This window comes from Notechis scutatus, chromosome 3 (genome assembly GCF_049901735.1).
Source record: "Notechis scutatus isolate UNSWTSFEM ecotype Mainland chromosome 3, rNotScu1.2, whole genome shotgun sequence".
In the NCBI taxonomy this organism is placed as follows: domain Eukaryota; kingdom Metazoa; phylum Chordata; class Lepidosauria; order Squamata; family Elapidae; genus Notechis; species Notechis scutatus.
Window position 1 is genome coordinate 46,444,475 of NC_142011.1, and position 17,884 is coordinate 46,462,358.

A 17,884-nucleotide genomic window follows, 5' to 3' on the forward strand; every position below is an offset into this window, starting at 1 on the left:
GATAGTACCGGGACTGTGTTGTCCAATTGGTAGCAGATTTAACCTGTTCATTCTGCACTGCAGATGATTGACTCCCAAATATTTGGTCTCCCAAATATTTGGTCTTGAAATGATCTGTATGGCTATCAGCAATAATTACAATTCACGTGCCTTCTAATTATTATTTTTTTGCTTAACTGATGACTAGTTTTTTCTTCTTACAATGTAAAGCAAGGCTTAAAAGTTTCTTAAACCTACCACCATTGTAGAAAGTAATACTGCACCATTATCACCAAGAAGAACCAAAATAGATTCAATGAAGCCCACTTCAAGGGAGGATTAGAATTAAAAACAAAAATTCTAGAAAAGGGATTTCAACCCTAACTTATTGTTACTTCAGCAAGCCTGGGTCTGTAAAAAAATTTAAACTTTGTCTCCCTGAAATAATAAATAAGCAGAAATTCAGTAATTTATTTTTCCCATTGTGCTAAATTTCTGGTTTCTATCACTACCTCCACTCACAACAGCAGCCACATCTGAATGAAAAGTATAGATAACTGCTAACAGTATGTATCTCTGATAAACAGAAAATAATCAGTGTGATACTTTTAAGAAAGAAGGCTGAAGTGGTGTGTCCTCTTACCATATTGTTTCACTTCTCTCTTTTTAAAAATATCTCACACTCACTTCTTTTTATTGAAGTTCATCAGAGCTGGTATTCAGCAGGTTCTGACTAATTCTGGAGAACCGGTAGCGGAAATTTTGAGTAGTTCGGAGAACCGGAAAATAAATACCACCTCTGACTGGCCCCGCCCCCATCTTTTCTCTGCCTCCCGAGTTCCAGATTGACTGTGTCTTCTTTTGTTTCCCTGCACAGGAGAACAGAGCTGGAAAGCAGGTTAGTGGGGTGGGGAGGGAATGGGATTTTGCAATATCCTTCCCCTGGAGTGGGGTGGGAATGGAGATTTTACGGTATCCTTCCCCTGCCATGTCCATCAAGCCACACCCACCAAGCCACACCCTGCCACGCCCACAGAACCAGTAGTAAATAATTTTGAATCCCATCACTGAAGTTCATGGTATCTTTTGGGTGAAGTCTGAATAACACTGATCTCAAAATCTCATTACTGGATTTTCCCTGCCACTCTCTATAGACTTTAAAATGTCATGGAAAGTGTCTCTAAGCAGCAGAGCACTCATACAAGGCAATGCATGAGTGACTTGCAAGTAATGAACTAGGAACATGAATTATATTTCCATGCAATTGTATTAATATTATTATTATTATTGTAAGATGGTCTTTATCTTCATTTTAAGTCATAAAATCTGCAAATATAACAAATGGCCAGCCTGCATCCAGTGTGGGCTTAGTAGGTTGTTTATTGATTCCTTAGGCTCCGCAGCTATTTATCAAAAAGTGTGCAATCTTGCCTGTATATGTTTGTTCGAAGCTAATGAAACTTTTTGGATTAAGCAAAATAAAAAATTCTGTATATATTCTTTACTGCTTGGTTAATGCCTCTTAATAAAATCATAAGAGATGTGGAATTTGTACTAGAAACTTCTTGGCTCATAACTCAGTCTAACAGCTTTTTAAAAAATAAATAAATCAGTTGCCCAGTTAAATCTGGGAGCTTTTTCCACTTAATTCAATTTTTATCATCAATCATTCTAACTGGTTGATGCTTGCCTGTTGGGAACTGAAGTTACTCAGTCAGCAAGGAGTCACCTATAAAATATATCATCAATCAGAAAAGAAAACTAACACCTAGGATTGCCATTATTTTGGCATCTATATCAAGGAGATTTCCACTATACTTCTCCTTACATTTGTTAATGTCACGGAAGAATGAAAAAAATGCTGAACACGGAGCTCGGTGACACCGTTATGGCACGAGGTGGTTGAAATAGATGAAATCCTCCTTGTATAATGTAGGGGCTGTTATTTGCCAACAGAGTTTGAGTTTTGCTACAGTGTTGTCAACCTAGGAATGATTGTATGGAAATAAGAGGACAGCCTTGTACATGTTTACTCAGGGGTAACATTCACCGCATTCAGTGGCTCATATTCCCAAAGAGTGAGGAGGAGCAAGAGAAGGCTGGGCTGGTGGTGGGGCAGTGAGAAGATCAGTGCCCAATTGTTTTGTCTCTGCTTGTTTAGTTTATGCTATTTTTGAAGCAGAGGCCATCTGGAATTGCCTTGGGAAAGGACATTGCCATTTTTCTAAAACTATTATGGCGGTATGATTCCCTTCAGGTGGGCTCCCATCAGTTGGGATGGGAATGGGTGGGGGAAAGGAGACCCCTCTGCCAGCCAGGTACAGATAAAAGTCTGGACTTGCGTATTATCATCCTTGCCTCTGTATTTGCAAGAGCATTCTGACTTTTAAAAACAAGTTTAAAAAACTTTTGGCAACTCAAGATCTTGATGATAACAATGACAAGGCCCTTATTGCTTCCCATCTAAGCATGCCCTGGAAATGATCTTTTTCCTCAGTGATGGCAAGAGATGTTTGATGGAAAGAAGGGGCAGAAACCTGTCTTGGTAGAGATAAACAGCAATAGCCCCACAAACTATTTACCACAGCATCCGTGTGTGAAATGCTCTACCTGTGAATACAGTTTTTCAGAAAGCAACATTTAAACCAGATTGTCTATCACACCAATGCATTTGTTACCTGCTAAGCTTGCTAGTCTCTCACTAGTAGTATATCTGGACGTATGCGTGTGGATTATGGATGGTTTCCCTTTGCAATCATTTGTCATATAGCATATGCCATTTTGAAATGGCAGAAGGGCAGAGGGCATATTCAAATTATAGAGCTAAACCTCTATAAGGCAGCACTTGGATAATTACTTCACCGTTTCCAGCAGGTCTCTAGTTTTTCACTAAGGTTGGTTTTGATTTGTATGTATTCCTATTATCAATGAAAAACTGACACAACATCCCCTGTAGCTTGATTATATGTGATAAATGATATCTTTCTATACAGGTTTTCTATAACCCAGTAAAAATACTTTGGAAATGTGAGATACTTTTGTGAAAATACAGAATACAACCCTGTGTTTTTGTCAATCATCCTTAGCAAACCAGATGCTGAAATAAACCATTACATTACAAATCATTAGAAACCGGAACATACTACATTGATGATGCAAACATACATCATTACAAGAAAGCTAATTGTACAAGTTCATTATCCAGTTGGGCTACTTTGTTTGTTTCAGCATTTTCAAAAACTGAGTAATACTGTTTAAGGGAATGGGTGAAGTGTAACCATTGAAAAAAGTGTCTAAGTGGCAGTCTAATCTGGTTCAATCATTTCATTTCTCCACTCTGCATTTAATATCCTTAAAACCACCTTTGGCAGATGTTTCCCTAGTCTTTTTTAAAAGCCTCCTTGGAAACTGTCAGCAGTGAAAGCATTAGCCTGTTTCTCAATAGCATTATTAAAAGCATTAGTGACAGGAGAAAAGGGAAAAGGAATTAGTCTAATCCTTCTAAGTTCCACCTACCACCTTAACTATGGGGTCATTTTTCCTCTTTTGTGTAGGAGAAAAATGAATGTCATGCTTAGCCTATCTTTTGAAGAATTCTTTATTATAATTAGTGCTTCCTATATAAAACAAGGAAAAGCATTGCTTTTACAGTGATTAAAAACATTTATTTATGCTCGGGTCTTTTTCATATTGTTCATGCAATCTGAACATGAAACATGTCTTCAGAATTTGGAAAATAATCACTCTAAACCATTTTTTGCAGCCATAGTTATGTATTCATCTGGAAAAGGGATAAACACTTAAAAAAGAAACAAGCATGTAAGAACGATGAGAATCAGGATTGGGATATTATTAGGGAAAGGGGATAAGCATGACTATATTCTCTTGAATAAGTGAAAACCTAATCCAAATAGAAATAAACTTCCAAAGTTCTCTGGGCCTCTAAGTTCGGTGCGAAGGGTCTAAAAGTAACCTTTGACATCATAAAGCATAATAAGAGATGGACATATCTGTGTTAAATGAAGAGTCAAACAACATCCTGGGTTTTCTACCACTAGAAAATAAAAATCCCCCTTCAGATGAGCTACAATGAACACATTTCATGCTTTATTACTATGCTGCTGCTGATTATTGCTGAGCTAAATATTTTTGACAGCAGTCAAGAATTAAACTTGGTGCAAATCCTGCTTACTTTATAGGTCAAAGTCATGAATCTGGCCACTCTTCCATTTTCTGCATGCCAGGAAGTGAGCATAAGCTTGTTCCTGCAGCTACCAGCAGGAACAGGAAGAAAGACCATAAGGGGTCATGGGAGTCAGGTACAAGATACAAACAAGAGGCTGAGCCCTAATGGAAATCAATATTATATAGCATCTCCCTTGGATATTTCTGAGAAATCATTGGCCCATGGTTTCAGGTTACTGCAGATAGATTGATAAGGCGAGGTCAGGCTCTACTATTCTAGTGGAGCTGTGGGACACTTCTATAGGATTGAACTTGAGTTGGAAGAAATAAATGTTAAGAAGACTGTAGGCCATTTTTGTCTGTTGGTTTCATCTCAGCATCAGTTGTGCCAGGGTTCATTGAGTGTGATTATCTAATCATCCATATCTGTAAACAAAATCTAACCTCAGGAGCACATTAAATAAATCTGGCTCCTGCCCATATGAGGGGAAACAAATTTATTTCTTTTCTAGTTCAAAATGCACAAAGCACAACAACATTTTCATTCCTTCTGGCTTAGCCATATGGTTGATTATACTGCTCAAATAATAATCTCTAAACCTCACTAGAGTTGATGGGAACTGCAGTCCAGCATAGGTGAATGCCATTAGCTTGAGAAATGTTATTTTAAAATATCTGCAATGTCAGATCTGTCATGCTAAAAACTGAACTTATCCCACACTATGAGAAATAATGTACAGAAGAGAAATATTTTTTTAGAACTTACGTCATAAAGAGTAAATTAAGCAATTTTGAATATCACTGCCAAATACCACACTTGGTGCAGAATCTATAGCCAGGGAAGAGCTGGGAATAGATCTACACCTGTTTCATGATATATTGACTGGGTGGACTTTGGAAAACTTTTTCAATGCTTCTTCTCAAAGCGACAGAACATCAGGCGCCTTTACAGATGGAGAGCAAACAATGGATAAGAGGCACAATGCATGGTCTAACAATGCTTGACTTCTTGTTTGGTTCAGTGCTTAGGCTGACCAAAACCCTTAAATCTAAATGACTAGAACAATTTAGTAATAACATTCATGTTGATAGTCCTATGGAGAAGAGAAAATCATCCATCCCCCATAACATGGCATCATAGATATTAAAAAGTGGCCAGAATTTTACCTAGCATCATGACCCATAGGCCTAATATTTAATGAATGTATTTTCTGCCCTATCTTTGATCACACCAATTTTGGAGAAAGTTGGGATATATGTTCAGATAAAGGATTTTCCACAGAACAATTTTCTGCCACCAAAATTAGTACGTTGCAGACTAGACTATTATCAGTTGCAATAGTAGAGACTCCTTAGTGTTATAGGACTCAGATTATTAGGTTTAGATTTTTTTAATTGTCCTTTTTGATTTAGAACACTTCCAAATTGATTGCATAATCACTGAAGCATACTTACTTGCAATTGACCCCAACACTTGAGCCCAAAAGCCTTCCCACCCTTCTCAGATCTTTAATATCAATCAGATATTAAGGTCAAATCTCATTTATCTTTCCAAATTAGCACATACTAGTTCCATTCACATGACCTTTTAAAGCTCTCCTAATATTTGCATTTGTCTTTTTCATAGTGGATTTAGATGTATTATGGTAAAATATTTCTATTGTTGGAAACTATTTGAAATGTTGAAAGTGTAATAAATCTTATCAAGAGTCCTTGGTTTTTGTTTTTAATGGACCACATAGAGCTTTAATTGTGAGACATAACCCTCATTTTAAGACACCTGTTCCTGAGATTATTCTACTGAGGGTAACACATTTTCCACTGTAATTTATTTTCTGTCATTAGAAAATAAATATCCAGACAAAAGTTTTGATAATACTTTATATGTACAAACTATTTAAAGATATCTGAAACATGAAGTTCTTAAGAATGCTGTAGATCTTTCAAGATTTTTTTTTATAGGCTTTCCTCAGCATCTGTAGAGCAGAGGTTCTCAATTCCCAGGCTGCAGCCCACTACTGGGCCGTGAACTGTTCAAAACCGGGCTGCATTCCCACTTGGTGTGAGCAGTGGGCAAGTGTGCCTGTGTGCCCTCTGTGCACGCAAATGGAGGCCGTGCACAAAAGGAGGCCATGTGCTTGCAGAATGATCCCCTCTCTCCCCGCCCCCAGTCTACAAAGCTGGAAAGGTTGAGGAACTTTGCTCTAGAGCCATCAAAAGTTAACCACATACTTTATTGCTTTCTTCAAATATATGGGCTTGCAAAGAGGATGCACACACACATGTATTGATTCATTCAGATCTTATGGACAGACCTTCCACACAGAAGTGATTAAGTGTATCTGGAATTCTCTTGTTATCTGGTGAGCCTCAAATAAGCTGATTCTGTAAAATAGAATATTCCTTTAAATCCGCGGAGTCTCTATACATAGGATTACTGACAATTGTGGACAGGCTTAAAAACAACATGTGCATAGTTTAATATTGATCACTTCCTACTGAAAGTGAACATTTAAATTTATATAGGATATGTCGAACATTTTGACTCTGTGGATGTTTTCAGTGTCCTGTCAGCAGTAGAACACACACTTTTCATGCAAATGATTTAAAACAAAAAATCCTTGATAGATTTAGGTAGAGCTATGAAAAGCTCCTTTTTGAAACCCTGGAAATTAGAAGTTTCCTTTAATCCTAGATAATAGTTAAGAGAGAGCAGAAAGAGCACGCTTTATGGAATTCTTTCCACCTCTTAATCATAGCTCTGTTCTTGATGAAATAACTGGGAAGGAAGAAGGAAAGAGAGTTAGAAAGGAATCAGCCATACTCCAAGTCACTAGCCACCTGTCTCTGCCATGGAGGATTTCTTCACAGCAACCGAGCCAGATCCAGACAATTGTTGAATTGCAATTTCTTTTGATAGCTTTATTCTCCCTCTCAATCCAGCATTAAATTTAGTCAAGTTTTGTTCAGTTTTTCAGGGAATTATCTATTTGGACAGATAGATCTTGACGGACAGCATCCTAAACTTCCTTAACAATTTCTTTCCATCGTTTTCTATTGAGTCGGAAAGAATAAAATCACATTTACTATGAAGCTGTCGATACAAAGACAGCCAGTTGGTCTAGTGTTTAAAGTACCATGCTAGAAACTGGGAATCCTGCATTAGGCACCAAGTCAGCTGTGTGACTTTGGGCAGGTCACCTTCTCTCAGCCCTAGGAAAAAGGACTTCTGAGCCACTTCCAAAAAGACCTCAGAGCCTCGTCCAGGTAGCCTCCAAGAGTCAACACTGACTCAAAGGCAAAAAAAAAAAGCAAAGACACAAAAGTTAACTGGAGGCCGGTTCTACCTACTATTCACTCAATACAAGTAGTCCTTGACTTACAACAGTTCATTAGGTGACCATTGAAAGTTAACGGTACTGAATGGTTTTTCACAGTTATGACCTTGGCAGCATCCCCGTGATCATGTGATCAAAATTCAGATGCTTAGCAACTAGCTCATGTTTATGATCCTTGCTGTGTCCTAAGATCATGTGATCCCCTTTTTGCGACCTTCTCACAAACAAAGTCATTGGGAAAACTAGATTCACTTAACAACCAGTTTACTAATTTATCAACTGCAGTGATTCACTTAACTGTTACAAGAAAGGTTGTAAAATGGGGCAGAACTCAACAAATGTCTCGCATAACAACATAAATTTTGTGGTCGTTAGTCAAGGACTACCTATATATCATATAGCCAGTCTTTTCAAGAAGATATAATTCCAATTCAATGTTTAGAATTAACACCATTCTATGCTATTTTTGAAGGGTAGGAGCCTCACTTAACTCACCAAAAAGACTTCATTTGCTTGCCTTTTTGTTACATGATACAGACTGGCTGCATTAAAATTTTCATTTAGTTGATTTTTAAAAATTTTAAAATATGGCAGTATTTTATGAAGTATGCTAATGCTAAACTGTTTGCTTCTTGAGATTTATGCATGTTAGCAAAACTCTTTTACAGTAAATCAACTGAAACATTTACCCATATTTATGTTTCCATTTGAGCATGATTACTAGGCAGATCTTCAAAATTCTCCTAAATGTTATTTTCCAGCTATGCAACTGTTGTAGGAGCCGAATTGCTTAATTTAAATACCTTTGGTTTGAAAAATGTAGGGCATAAACAGAAGACATACTATATTTGGCTAAACACGATATATTGTAAATCTCTAACTTCCACAACTATCCATGCTACTTTCTTATTCTGCCAAGCTGAAATAGTCTTGTTTAAAATGCATGGAGATTACAGATCATCACACAAAGGGCTTAATCTATAGATAAATATTCATAGTTTATTAAGCTTCAGGGAACGCATGAAGCTGTTTAAGGCATATATGGAAGAATAATGTCACAACAGAATCTGCATCTGGGGAAAACAGGGTTATTGCAGGTTAGGAAATTAGCTTGACTTGAGTGTCTTTGATGTGCAACTAATAGAATGGGAGTTCCATGCTGCTGCTTATTTAGCAATGGAAAGACTGACTTTAGGCTGAGAGAAGAGGCATGAGCAAGAAGATATCCAAACATGTATTGGAGACTGCTTCACCTTGAAAATGCAAAGTAGAGACAGATGGATTCATTTGGGATTTATTCTATGTGCATATGTACTTTTGCATCAAACATACACATCCAGGACATCCCAGAGTTTTTCATAGACCTGCAGGTTACTTTGCTTTTTTTAGTAGGGGATTGCTTTCCTCTTTTAATTAGCAGTAGGAAAGCCCAGACTGGCTGGTCTTCTATGGTTACCTTTGCTCCCTTTCCTGTTACATGCAGGATTTGGGGATGGTAATTAATACCATGTGCACGCATTGTGAGGAATGGCTGTTTTTAATAAAAATTAACAACAAATTTCCTCCAATAATTATCCTCTGAAAAACAGCAATCCAATCCTGTTTTCCTATTCTTGATTTCCCCCCCCCCCAACCTCCCCCTCCCCCTGGCAGAGATACAACTGTTTCCATTAAACTCTTTGATAGCATGGGTAGAGCACAATTTCATATTGTCGTTTCTATGGGAAGCAGAAATTGAAATGCAGAGCTAAAAGTGAGATCTTCAGTCAATGCAACAATCCTGCCTTTCCCATTTGATTGCTTCTACACTGAAGCCTATTATTATGGAACCATTTTATCTCGTAGGAAGAAGCAGCATATACCTTGCTTAGTGAAAAGCGTAGGCTAGGGCCTGTCTACAATGATCTCCAATAGAAGTAAATGTTCAGAAAAGTTCCTGTTTATAAAACAGTTCATCATTTAAATCAATAACTGATTCTGCAATGTGGTTTCATGCTGTTTTAGCAAGGGGCGTGCCATAATGTGCTCAGCTTTTTATCACCACTCCCTATTCAAGTTTCCCCCTCATGTTCAGACATTTCTTTTTCTTAGGACAACATCAAATCCTTCAAAAAAAAAAAAAAAAGGATCCCCCTCCCCAAGTCAGCTGTATACATTATTAATGAAGGAAATTGCATTATCTCACAAATCAGACAAAGGGGGTATAGAGGGATGTTTTATTTCAGTCCAAGTTCTGAAGCCTGGGGCACAGAATCTCTGCATTCTGCTCTTCAGCTGGTCTCTGGTGGGTTAGCTCAGATTTCAGCTGTATGATCACTTCAGCAGGCAGTGCATCTATGCCATTTGCTAAAGAGATGATGGCACTGGTCGGGTTTGTGTGTTTGGCCTTTGTTGCCCTACCCTGATTGCTTTCTCTTGTTGATGGTGACTCTGCTGACCCATACCAACTTATTTCTTTATTTAGGTGCTGTTGCTTCAATATATAGTGTTATGCCAGGGAATAGATAGCATTTACTGGTGATGTGGCTTCTGAGCTCTCATTGCCTTCTGTCTCCTCTTTGTCCTTCTTAACTGTGTACTGGCCAATAAAGGAGCCATCTTCATTGAACTGTCCTTCACCTCCTTCTCCATAGTCCACCAAGCTGTCATCACTTTCTTGTTGCTTTATTGTGCCATCTAAGGAGGTCTGACTGCCCTGCAGTGGCTTGTTGTCTTCATCACTGGCATTAAAAGGAAAAGGAGAGCCATCAAAAAGGAGAAAATATGGTTTAAAAGGAAAACATAACCTTCTAATTTGAAAGCAGTGTCTGAGTGATGATACACAAAAAGGCAACAATTGCGCATAAAGATCTAGGAAAATATGGTGACATCTTTGTAAATACAGATGCCTGGAAATATTTCGGGGCAAAACGTAACATTTCTCAAATAACCTGAATAAATTAGGAGAAGGAAGTCCTTCAGTGTTATGATAAGAAAAGTCATCCGGAAGAACCGAAAGCAAAAATTAGCAAGCCAAACAGGAGAATAATATATCACAGTCCTGAGCCTTCTAGTTTATATACATCCCATTTCATCAAAAGATACCCTTTGTCCAAAGTGTAGTCACTGACAATTTAATTGAAAATCTTTCAGCAGATTTAAAAAGGACAGAAATCTTTTTTAGGTTCATTTTGGCCATTTCATATGAATGCAAATTTTTAAATGCAGGCGTGATTTAAGAAAAAGAAAAGAAAAGAAAATTAAGCATTGTCTTCAGTCAAACCTTGTTAATTGTACACCAGGACACCACCAGAAAAGCTCAGAATTGTAGGTGCTGAATTAGAAATATAGAAGAGAAGGGACAAGACAAAGCAATGTGAGTCTGTATTGTCTAGGATTGTTTAAAAACTGAATTATCAACTAAATTAGAAACTTGAAAAAAAATGGCAAAGATATACGATGACCATACTGGCACCAGGAAAATTGCATTAATATATAGCAAGCAAGCTCAACTTCAGGGAATGCTTACCTTTAATAGACTTATACTAACTTTTCTCTTTGCCACCTCGAGAAAGCTTCTGCAAAATTTGTAAGATGGGTTAACTATTTTGAGTCTTTTTTAAAAAGATGAAAGAGACTCGCAGGACTAAGTCTTGTTGAGAGTTATGAGTCTTGAGGAAAATTAAATTTGGATTTGATTGCCAAAATGCACTTTAAAGTGCACAGAAGTGTGGACACAGGACTTCTCTGCAACACTTTAAAGCAGCTACATTTTTCTCAGGGTAGTATAGCTGTCCTCTCTAAGCACTGCACAATCTCAGGAAAAAATAGGGTTACTTTCAGAGTTTCAGACCAATGCCATATCCATGCAATTTCTCTCTTCCAGAGGCATGACCAACACCCCTGCACTCTGTAACACTTTTTGTCTTTAAGTCTGAAGTCCCGAAAGGCATTACTAGATATTCATGTGAGATGCATTCTTTTAATTGTTTGCAAGTTGTGCAAATATTAATGAATATATTAATGTCACAAGTGACTTTTGATTTCCAGTATTGCCATTTCATTGCTTTTCCTAATCATATTATGTCCAACAGACCAGTTCTATAATATTAAAAGTTGCATCTTGCAAGCTCTGATGTGGTCTGAATTGCCAGCAGATAATCATTCTAGGTTACTTGCAGTCCCAGGTACCATGTTCTTTATTACAATGAGAAGAGGAGTTTCTTTTCTTTCTGGAAGGAGCCAATGTTGAAAAGTGTGTACATGCTGCTTTTGAATACCTTAGAAAACTGTAAATCTCATGTTTTGCAAATAGGGATTAACATGCTTGTAATGGCACAAGTTAATTTCATTATCAGGGTTTGGCCAATTGAACCTGAGGCAAGAAGAGTTTTGAGGCAGAATGGGTTAGCATTATAAGAAGGCATAAAGGCAAGAACAGCAAAAGCCACAGATGCTAGAGACATTTGTTTTCAAGTTAAAACAAGTATTTAAATACAATGTAATTGCAATGAAAATTTGCCCCTTCCATATCTAATGGCAGTAAAGTTTTCCTATTTTGATCCTGCAAAGGCTGGATTCCAGAGAGTGAATGCTGTATGAAGCGTTTTTTATTTTTGTCTTCTTCCATAAAGTCATCCTGTTCTTGTTCTAGAGGACTGCTATTGAAAAGCAGATGTAAGAAATGGTCTTTGACATGCCTCAAATATTCTGATGTTCTCCACATGGCTCTCTGGATTGCAAGCCAAGCAAGTAACCATACTGCCCTGTTAATACGTTAGGAAAATAAGTGAATCCAGCCTTTAACACACCAATACAATGTGCTTATTAGATAAATCTTGCAGCTTATTTAATATATTAAATACAGTCAACCAAGCCACAAGTGAAATTGTTTAGGAGCATCATGTTCAAGAGTTGCATTAACATTGAAAGGAATAATTTGTGAGCGAAAGATCTTCAATCTGAACTTCTGAAACTATTGGGTTCTTCTTGACCATGCTTCTTTTGTTTTAGCATCCAATAAAGTGAAGTCAGTTATAATTGCTTTTAAAATATGAGGGCCATATCATACCAGTAGCTTACCAGATAATATGGAACTACTCAAAGCTTCTAATCCAGTAGACCCTTTTCATGACAGTAATCACTACTCAAGTGTGCACATTCACACTGCACGTATAAATATTAGTCAAGAAAAAGGAATGAAGTTAGGGTCACTGCAATGTCATTGGATGTGCTATTGAGTCTGAATCTACAGTCAGAATGCAACTCCATGGACACAGGACACCTGAATCTCAGCGTAAGAAAGAAATTACTTTTTAATTCTGTTAGATGAAAAGTGCTGGAACAGAAACATGGAAGAGAGTTAGAAATTAGATATGCTTAGAAATGCTGAAAGAAAGTGTGTGCAAGGGTTTGGGTCATTCCTACCTTTCAAGAGACCTTCATGGTCCATGTAGAAGGACAAGGTGAAAAGGACAAGAACAGATGAAAATAAAATAAGGAGAGAAGCAAAAAGAGCCTGATCAGAGAGCAAAATAATATAGGCTTGAAGTTTAGGGATCAACGCTAAATAAATAATACAGTAGTAATAGTAATAGTTATTACTTTCTGGAAAGGCTAAGCATCTTAAAGTACCAAATGAAAGCCAATTTAAAACACAAACTGCTAATTGTGTGCAATAACATAAAAAAGCAACTAGTTGTTGATAAATGTCAATGATATTCCCCCTCCCTTCCCAGGTGGGCACCCTCCAAGCTGAGCCATGGTGGCAAGCTCTCATTGCCACTCCAGACATGCTCTCAATCTAGTGATTTTAGTCCAACTAAACTGAAGGCTTTAATCAGTCACACTCTCTCAGAGATATAAAACAAAGCATGGTCTTGCAAAAAATAAAAAAGCGTCTCCAGGAAAGGTCTCTACCTTAAATGAAAATTCTCCAAAGAGGAAGGAGGAGGAAAAATAATTATGTTTTGGAGTTTCCTACATGGAGAAAGTTTTAAATGAGCAGATTGGGAGGGAAGTAGATATCATAGATCTAGAGGGGAAAGCCCACCTCTTTTATATATTCACACGGAAATTTCTTCATACAGAAATAAAGTCGGAAACAGGAAAAAGCACATTAGTTGTTTCTTAGAACATGTTCATTGAGTTCTAGACAGACTCTCCATCCTCCCTTAAAGAAAATAGGATTGATTCGCATTATGAGGAGGAAGAGTCTTGAAAATTAAGCAGCAGATCTTATCAGAATGTTCTGTCTTCAGAAAATCTGTAGGTGCCAGAAAGTAGTCACAAAAATCACTTGAGTGCAGAAGTGCTATCTGAGATTATATGAAATCACTTGCCAACATTCAAGGAACAAAAGAGATTTTGGTGAAAATAAGTCTTCTGGCTTTTAATAAGCATTGCTAATGTACTCGTTTCACTATCATCAGCCTTGTAGAAAGCAATCCTCCTATTTTCTGTTTCTTGAAATTGGCACTGCAACTGAAAATACCAGGATTAAGCTGATTTTGAGCCTGGCAGAGATAGACTGTATTAAAACATGAAGAGGGAAGGAGGAAGGAAGATCGAACAAATACAATCGTTATACAGTTTTAGTTTTCTGTTTCCTTTTCTCTCTCTCTCTCTTGCTCTTTCAAGTCAGATATATAGTAGAACAAGTGCTATTAATGGCTAGAGACTTTATAACTTATTCCTCTTGTAAGGAGACTATAAGTCTGGCAGCAGAGTAGAAAGAAATGACAATATATCTCTTAATTATAGCCTGTGGCCATTGGCATGCTCTATGCATACGCTTTTACAGCTCTGAAAGACATGATCAGAGTGTGTCAGACATATTTCAGTTAATTAGGAAGAGGACAAATAAAGAAAGCATGCCAGCTTATATCCTGTTCACTTTCAAAAGCTATCTGTCACATCTCAATGACTATGAATCTTAATTAGCCACATTTCTCTGTCAGCTAATAATTTTCTCTTTTATTCTGACTTCTTATGTGATTTGTCAGTTTAAGACAAATTCCTTGTGTGTCCAATCACACTTGGCCAATACAGAATTCTATTCTATTCTATTCTATTCTATTCTATTCTATTCTATTCTATTCTATTCTATTCTATTCTATTCTATTTAACACCCTGCATTAAGTTGTGCAGCCATGTTTTGGGGGGAAAAGCAACAAAAAGCCTTCTTTCTTGGGCTCCAGTGGAAGAAAATATAATATTTTATATCATAGCTTTTTTCTCTTGCATAAATAAGAAATTGATATTTGTAAAATAAAAACAATCATAAGAATACTTTAGTAATCAATTAACGTAGGCAGTTCTTAATGTTGGGAATTGGTTCTATATCACTGACCCAATATTTATTCTCCCATAAAATGGAGCTACAATGTTCTAAATATCTATGAAGATTCTCAGTCATCCAAATCGTGGTTGTCCCAAAAGTCTTTTTCAAGAGGCAACTGGACTTCCTTGTTTTTTCTTTGAAAACATTTCACTTCTCATCCAAGAAGCTTCTTCAGCTCTGACTGGATGATGTGGAATGGAAGAATTTATATTCTTTGCAGACAGCTGGTCATTTGCATTCTTTTATATCAGGGTTGTTAAACTCCCAGCCCATGGGCCGGATGCGTCACGCACTGGCCACTCCCATGCCCAGTTTAGGGGGGAAAGTCATGATATGTCACGTGATGCCGCTGTGATGCTGCGAGTTTGACATCCCTGTTTTAGAGAGTCATTGAGGCCACTTGGATTTTTGTCTGTGTCCTCAGGATCATCTGAGTAGCGCAAATGAGTGTGAAGCCTTTTTAGAACTGCTGAAAGGACTGTGTTGTGGAACTATGCACAGACAAAAATCCAAGTGGCCTCAATGACTCTCTAAAAAGAATATAAATGACCAGCTGTCTGCAAGGAATATAAATTCTTCCATTCCACACCATCCAGTCGGAGCTAAAGAAGCTTCTTGGGTGAGAAACGAAACATTTTCAAAGAAAAATGTTCAAAGAGGAGTTGCCTCTTGAAAAAACACCTTTGGGACTACAATGTTCTACTTCATCCACATGCATTTTTTTCAAAAATGCTTCAATCATTCTTTTTTAAAAGAAGTGAGATAATATTGCTTGCAGGTTTAACTGTGCTTTGGAAAGGAGATGTTTAAGTTAGAGTACTTCTGCTGGTGAAATGTGACCTTCCTTTACTCTCATATTTTGTCCTGTGCAATTCTGATACCAGGAAGCCTTTGACTGCCTTGGAGTAAATTTGGGATATGCATAGGGAAAATGTAGGTTTTAATAATATTTTTCCATCAGCAGAATAACACAATTATACTCAGCTCTAGGGTTTTTTTCCCCACAGAAAAAAAGAAAGAAAGAACAGGTGCTATCCATATTCATGTAGACATTTTACTTAATGATTCCATTAATATCATGTTATAACCCAATTAGCTGTTGGTGGTTGCATGATTTAAAGAGTCAAAAACATCCAAATGAATATTAAAAATAAAACAATTAAAAAACAAGCAAATCATAACTACAAAGTTTTCCTATCAGCAATTGAGATTAGGGAGCATGAAACAGTATTCACAGTACTAAGTACGTCAGTAAAAATTAGGATCCATCTCAGGATCAACATTTTTGATGGCTGGTATTTTTACCCACTCTTTATTCATTTTGTGCTAATGTGTTCTTTGAGATAATGTAACATTATCTTTGCAACTTTCATCTGTTCATATCTCATGAGTCAAGATAGTGTTTTTCAAGTTAACTAAAAGTACTAGAGTATTCTTCTGTCTTGATAATTCATGAATGGTATATGGTATTTCCCAAGAAACTCATTTATTCAATCTACTATATAAACACAAATTACTTTTTGTTTTGCTTTGAGTAGCCTAAAGAATTCTAAATCATAATTAATATATTTGGAATTGTGACCTCATTGTTTAAAAACAACTCAGAAAGGGAACAAGTTTGGAATGGCCATTATTAGAGCAACTCTGATACTTAAAACACATAGCTATCAAATTAATCAAGCAGTTTAATTAATATGATTTGGCACTACAAGATTTACACATTGCTCTTTTTTCAAAGTCCTGTACTCAATTTTCCAAACAGCTTCATGTAGCAATAGCACTTAAGCTCATATACCACTTCACAGTGCTTTACAGTCTGGTTTACAGAGTCAGCATATTGCCCCAACAATCTGGGTCCTCGTTTTATTGACCTCGGAAGGATGGAAGGCTGAGTCAACCTTGAGCCGCTCGGAATTGAACTCCTGGAGTGAGCAGAGAATTAGCCTGCAGTACTGCATTCTAACCACTGTGCCACCATGGCTCTTATACACATAATGCCAGACCTTGCCCTGCAATTTTAATAAAGTCTTTTTATAACTTTTATTCTTGTTAGCTATAAAATAAAAGTATTGAATTTGGGAGGAGAGCAATTGTATTTTGAATAAATCATCCTACGGTTTTAGAATAGCTGGACATTTCTTCTTGTTTGTTTGTTTTAATAGCAAGCAAGGGACTGAAGCGCCAAGTTACACAGGCTCACAATATATGGTTAATTTAGCAAGTGGTAGCAGTGTTACCTGTTTCAGTTCCTTGGAAGTAAAGGTGAAACAAATGTAAACCTTGAATGCAGGACCCATCTGTGAACAGCCAAAGAACAGACTTTTGCTTGGAAAAAAGTGGCTGTGGTCCTCAAAAAGATGTCTTTAATTTACATGAAGTAGTGATAGTATTGGAAGTTATAAGACTATAATTGTCAGAAAGATTCAGTAGGTTCCGTAGAGGCTATCAACTTATCCTTCAGTAAATCAGAAATATGAAGCATCTCTTTTCTTCTTTTAGAAATGTAGGCTTATTCTTCCTAAGAAATAACCTACTGGCTCTTTATTCTTTCCATTTCTGGGGGTGGACTAGCAGAAGGAGGCAAATGTTTTTACTCATGTCTGTTTTGGCACTACAGACCAAAGAAGATTCTGGAAATTGCTAACTCACCCACAGTGCCTACCTTTCTTATCTGATGTAATGATCTCTTGAGCCCTCAAGAGAGCTCATCATTCAACATTCAAAAGTGATTAAATTCTCACTAAGAACACTGTGTTATCCTTTCAGGTTTCAAAAGGACTTGGAACCAATGTAAGTGTATAGATAAATCAGACAATACAAAATAATTGGAACTACACTATTGAGTCGATTATATTTCATCTATATTTGGATGACTCAACCTAGAGGAATTCCATCCTTCATAAAGATGGTTCTGATGTGCAGAGGTATGTCTCCATGTGTATGCATGTATTTATATGTATACCTACATATTTTTTACTCATAGCCTTCAGTGGACCCATTTTAGAAAATGATGATTTCATTTTTATATTTATTAAATACATAGACTGGTACTTTCTTTGGG

The 17,884-nt window shown here is 37.0% G+C and overlaps 1 protein-coding gene across 15 annotated transcripts in view; it reads right to left on the bottom strand.

The window, feature by feature from the left end:
• Window positions 1-8,481: 8,481 nt before the first annotated feature.
• NFASC (neurofascin) overlaps window positions 8,482-17,884 on the bottom strand; it is a 173,558-nt gene continuing 164,155 nt past the window's right edge. For all 15 annotated transcript variants that reach the window (XM_087959681.1, XM_087959697.1, XM_087959682.1 and 12 more), the window contains one exon: window positions 8,482-10,222. In XM_087959681.1, coding sequence (XP_087815807.1) covers window positions 9,991-10,222 — 232 coding nt within the window. In that variant the 3' untranslated portion in view covers window positions 8,482-9,990. The remainder of the gene's footprint in view (window positions 10,223-17,884) is intronic.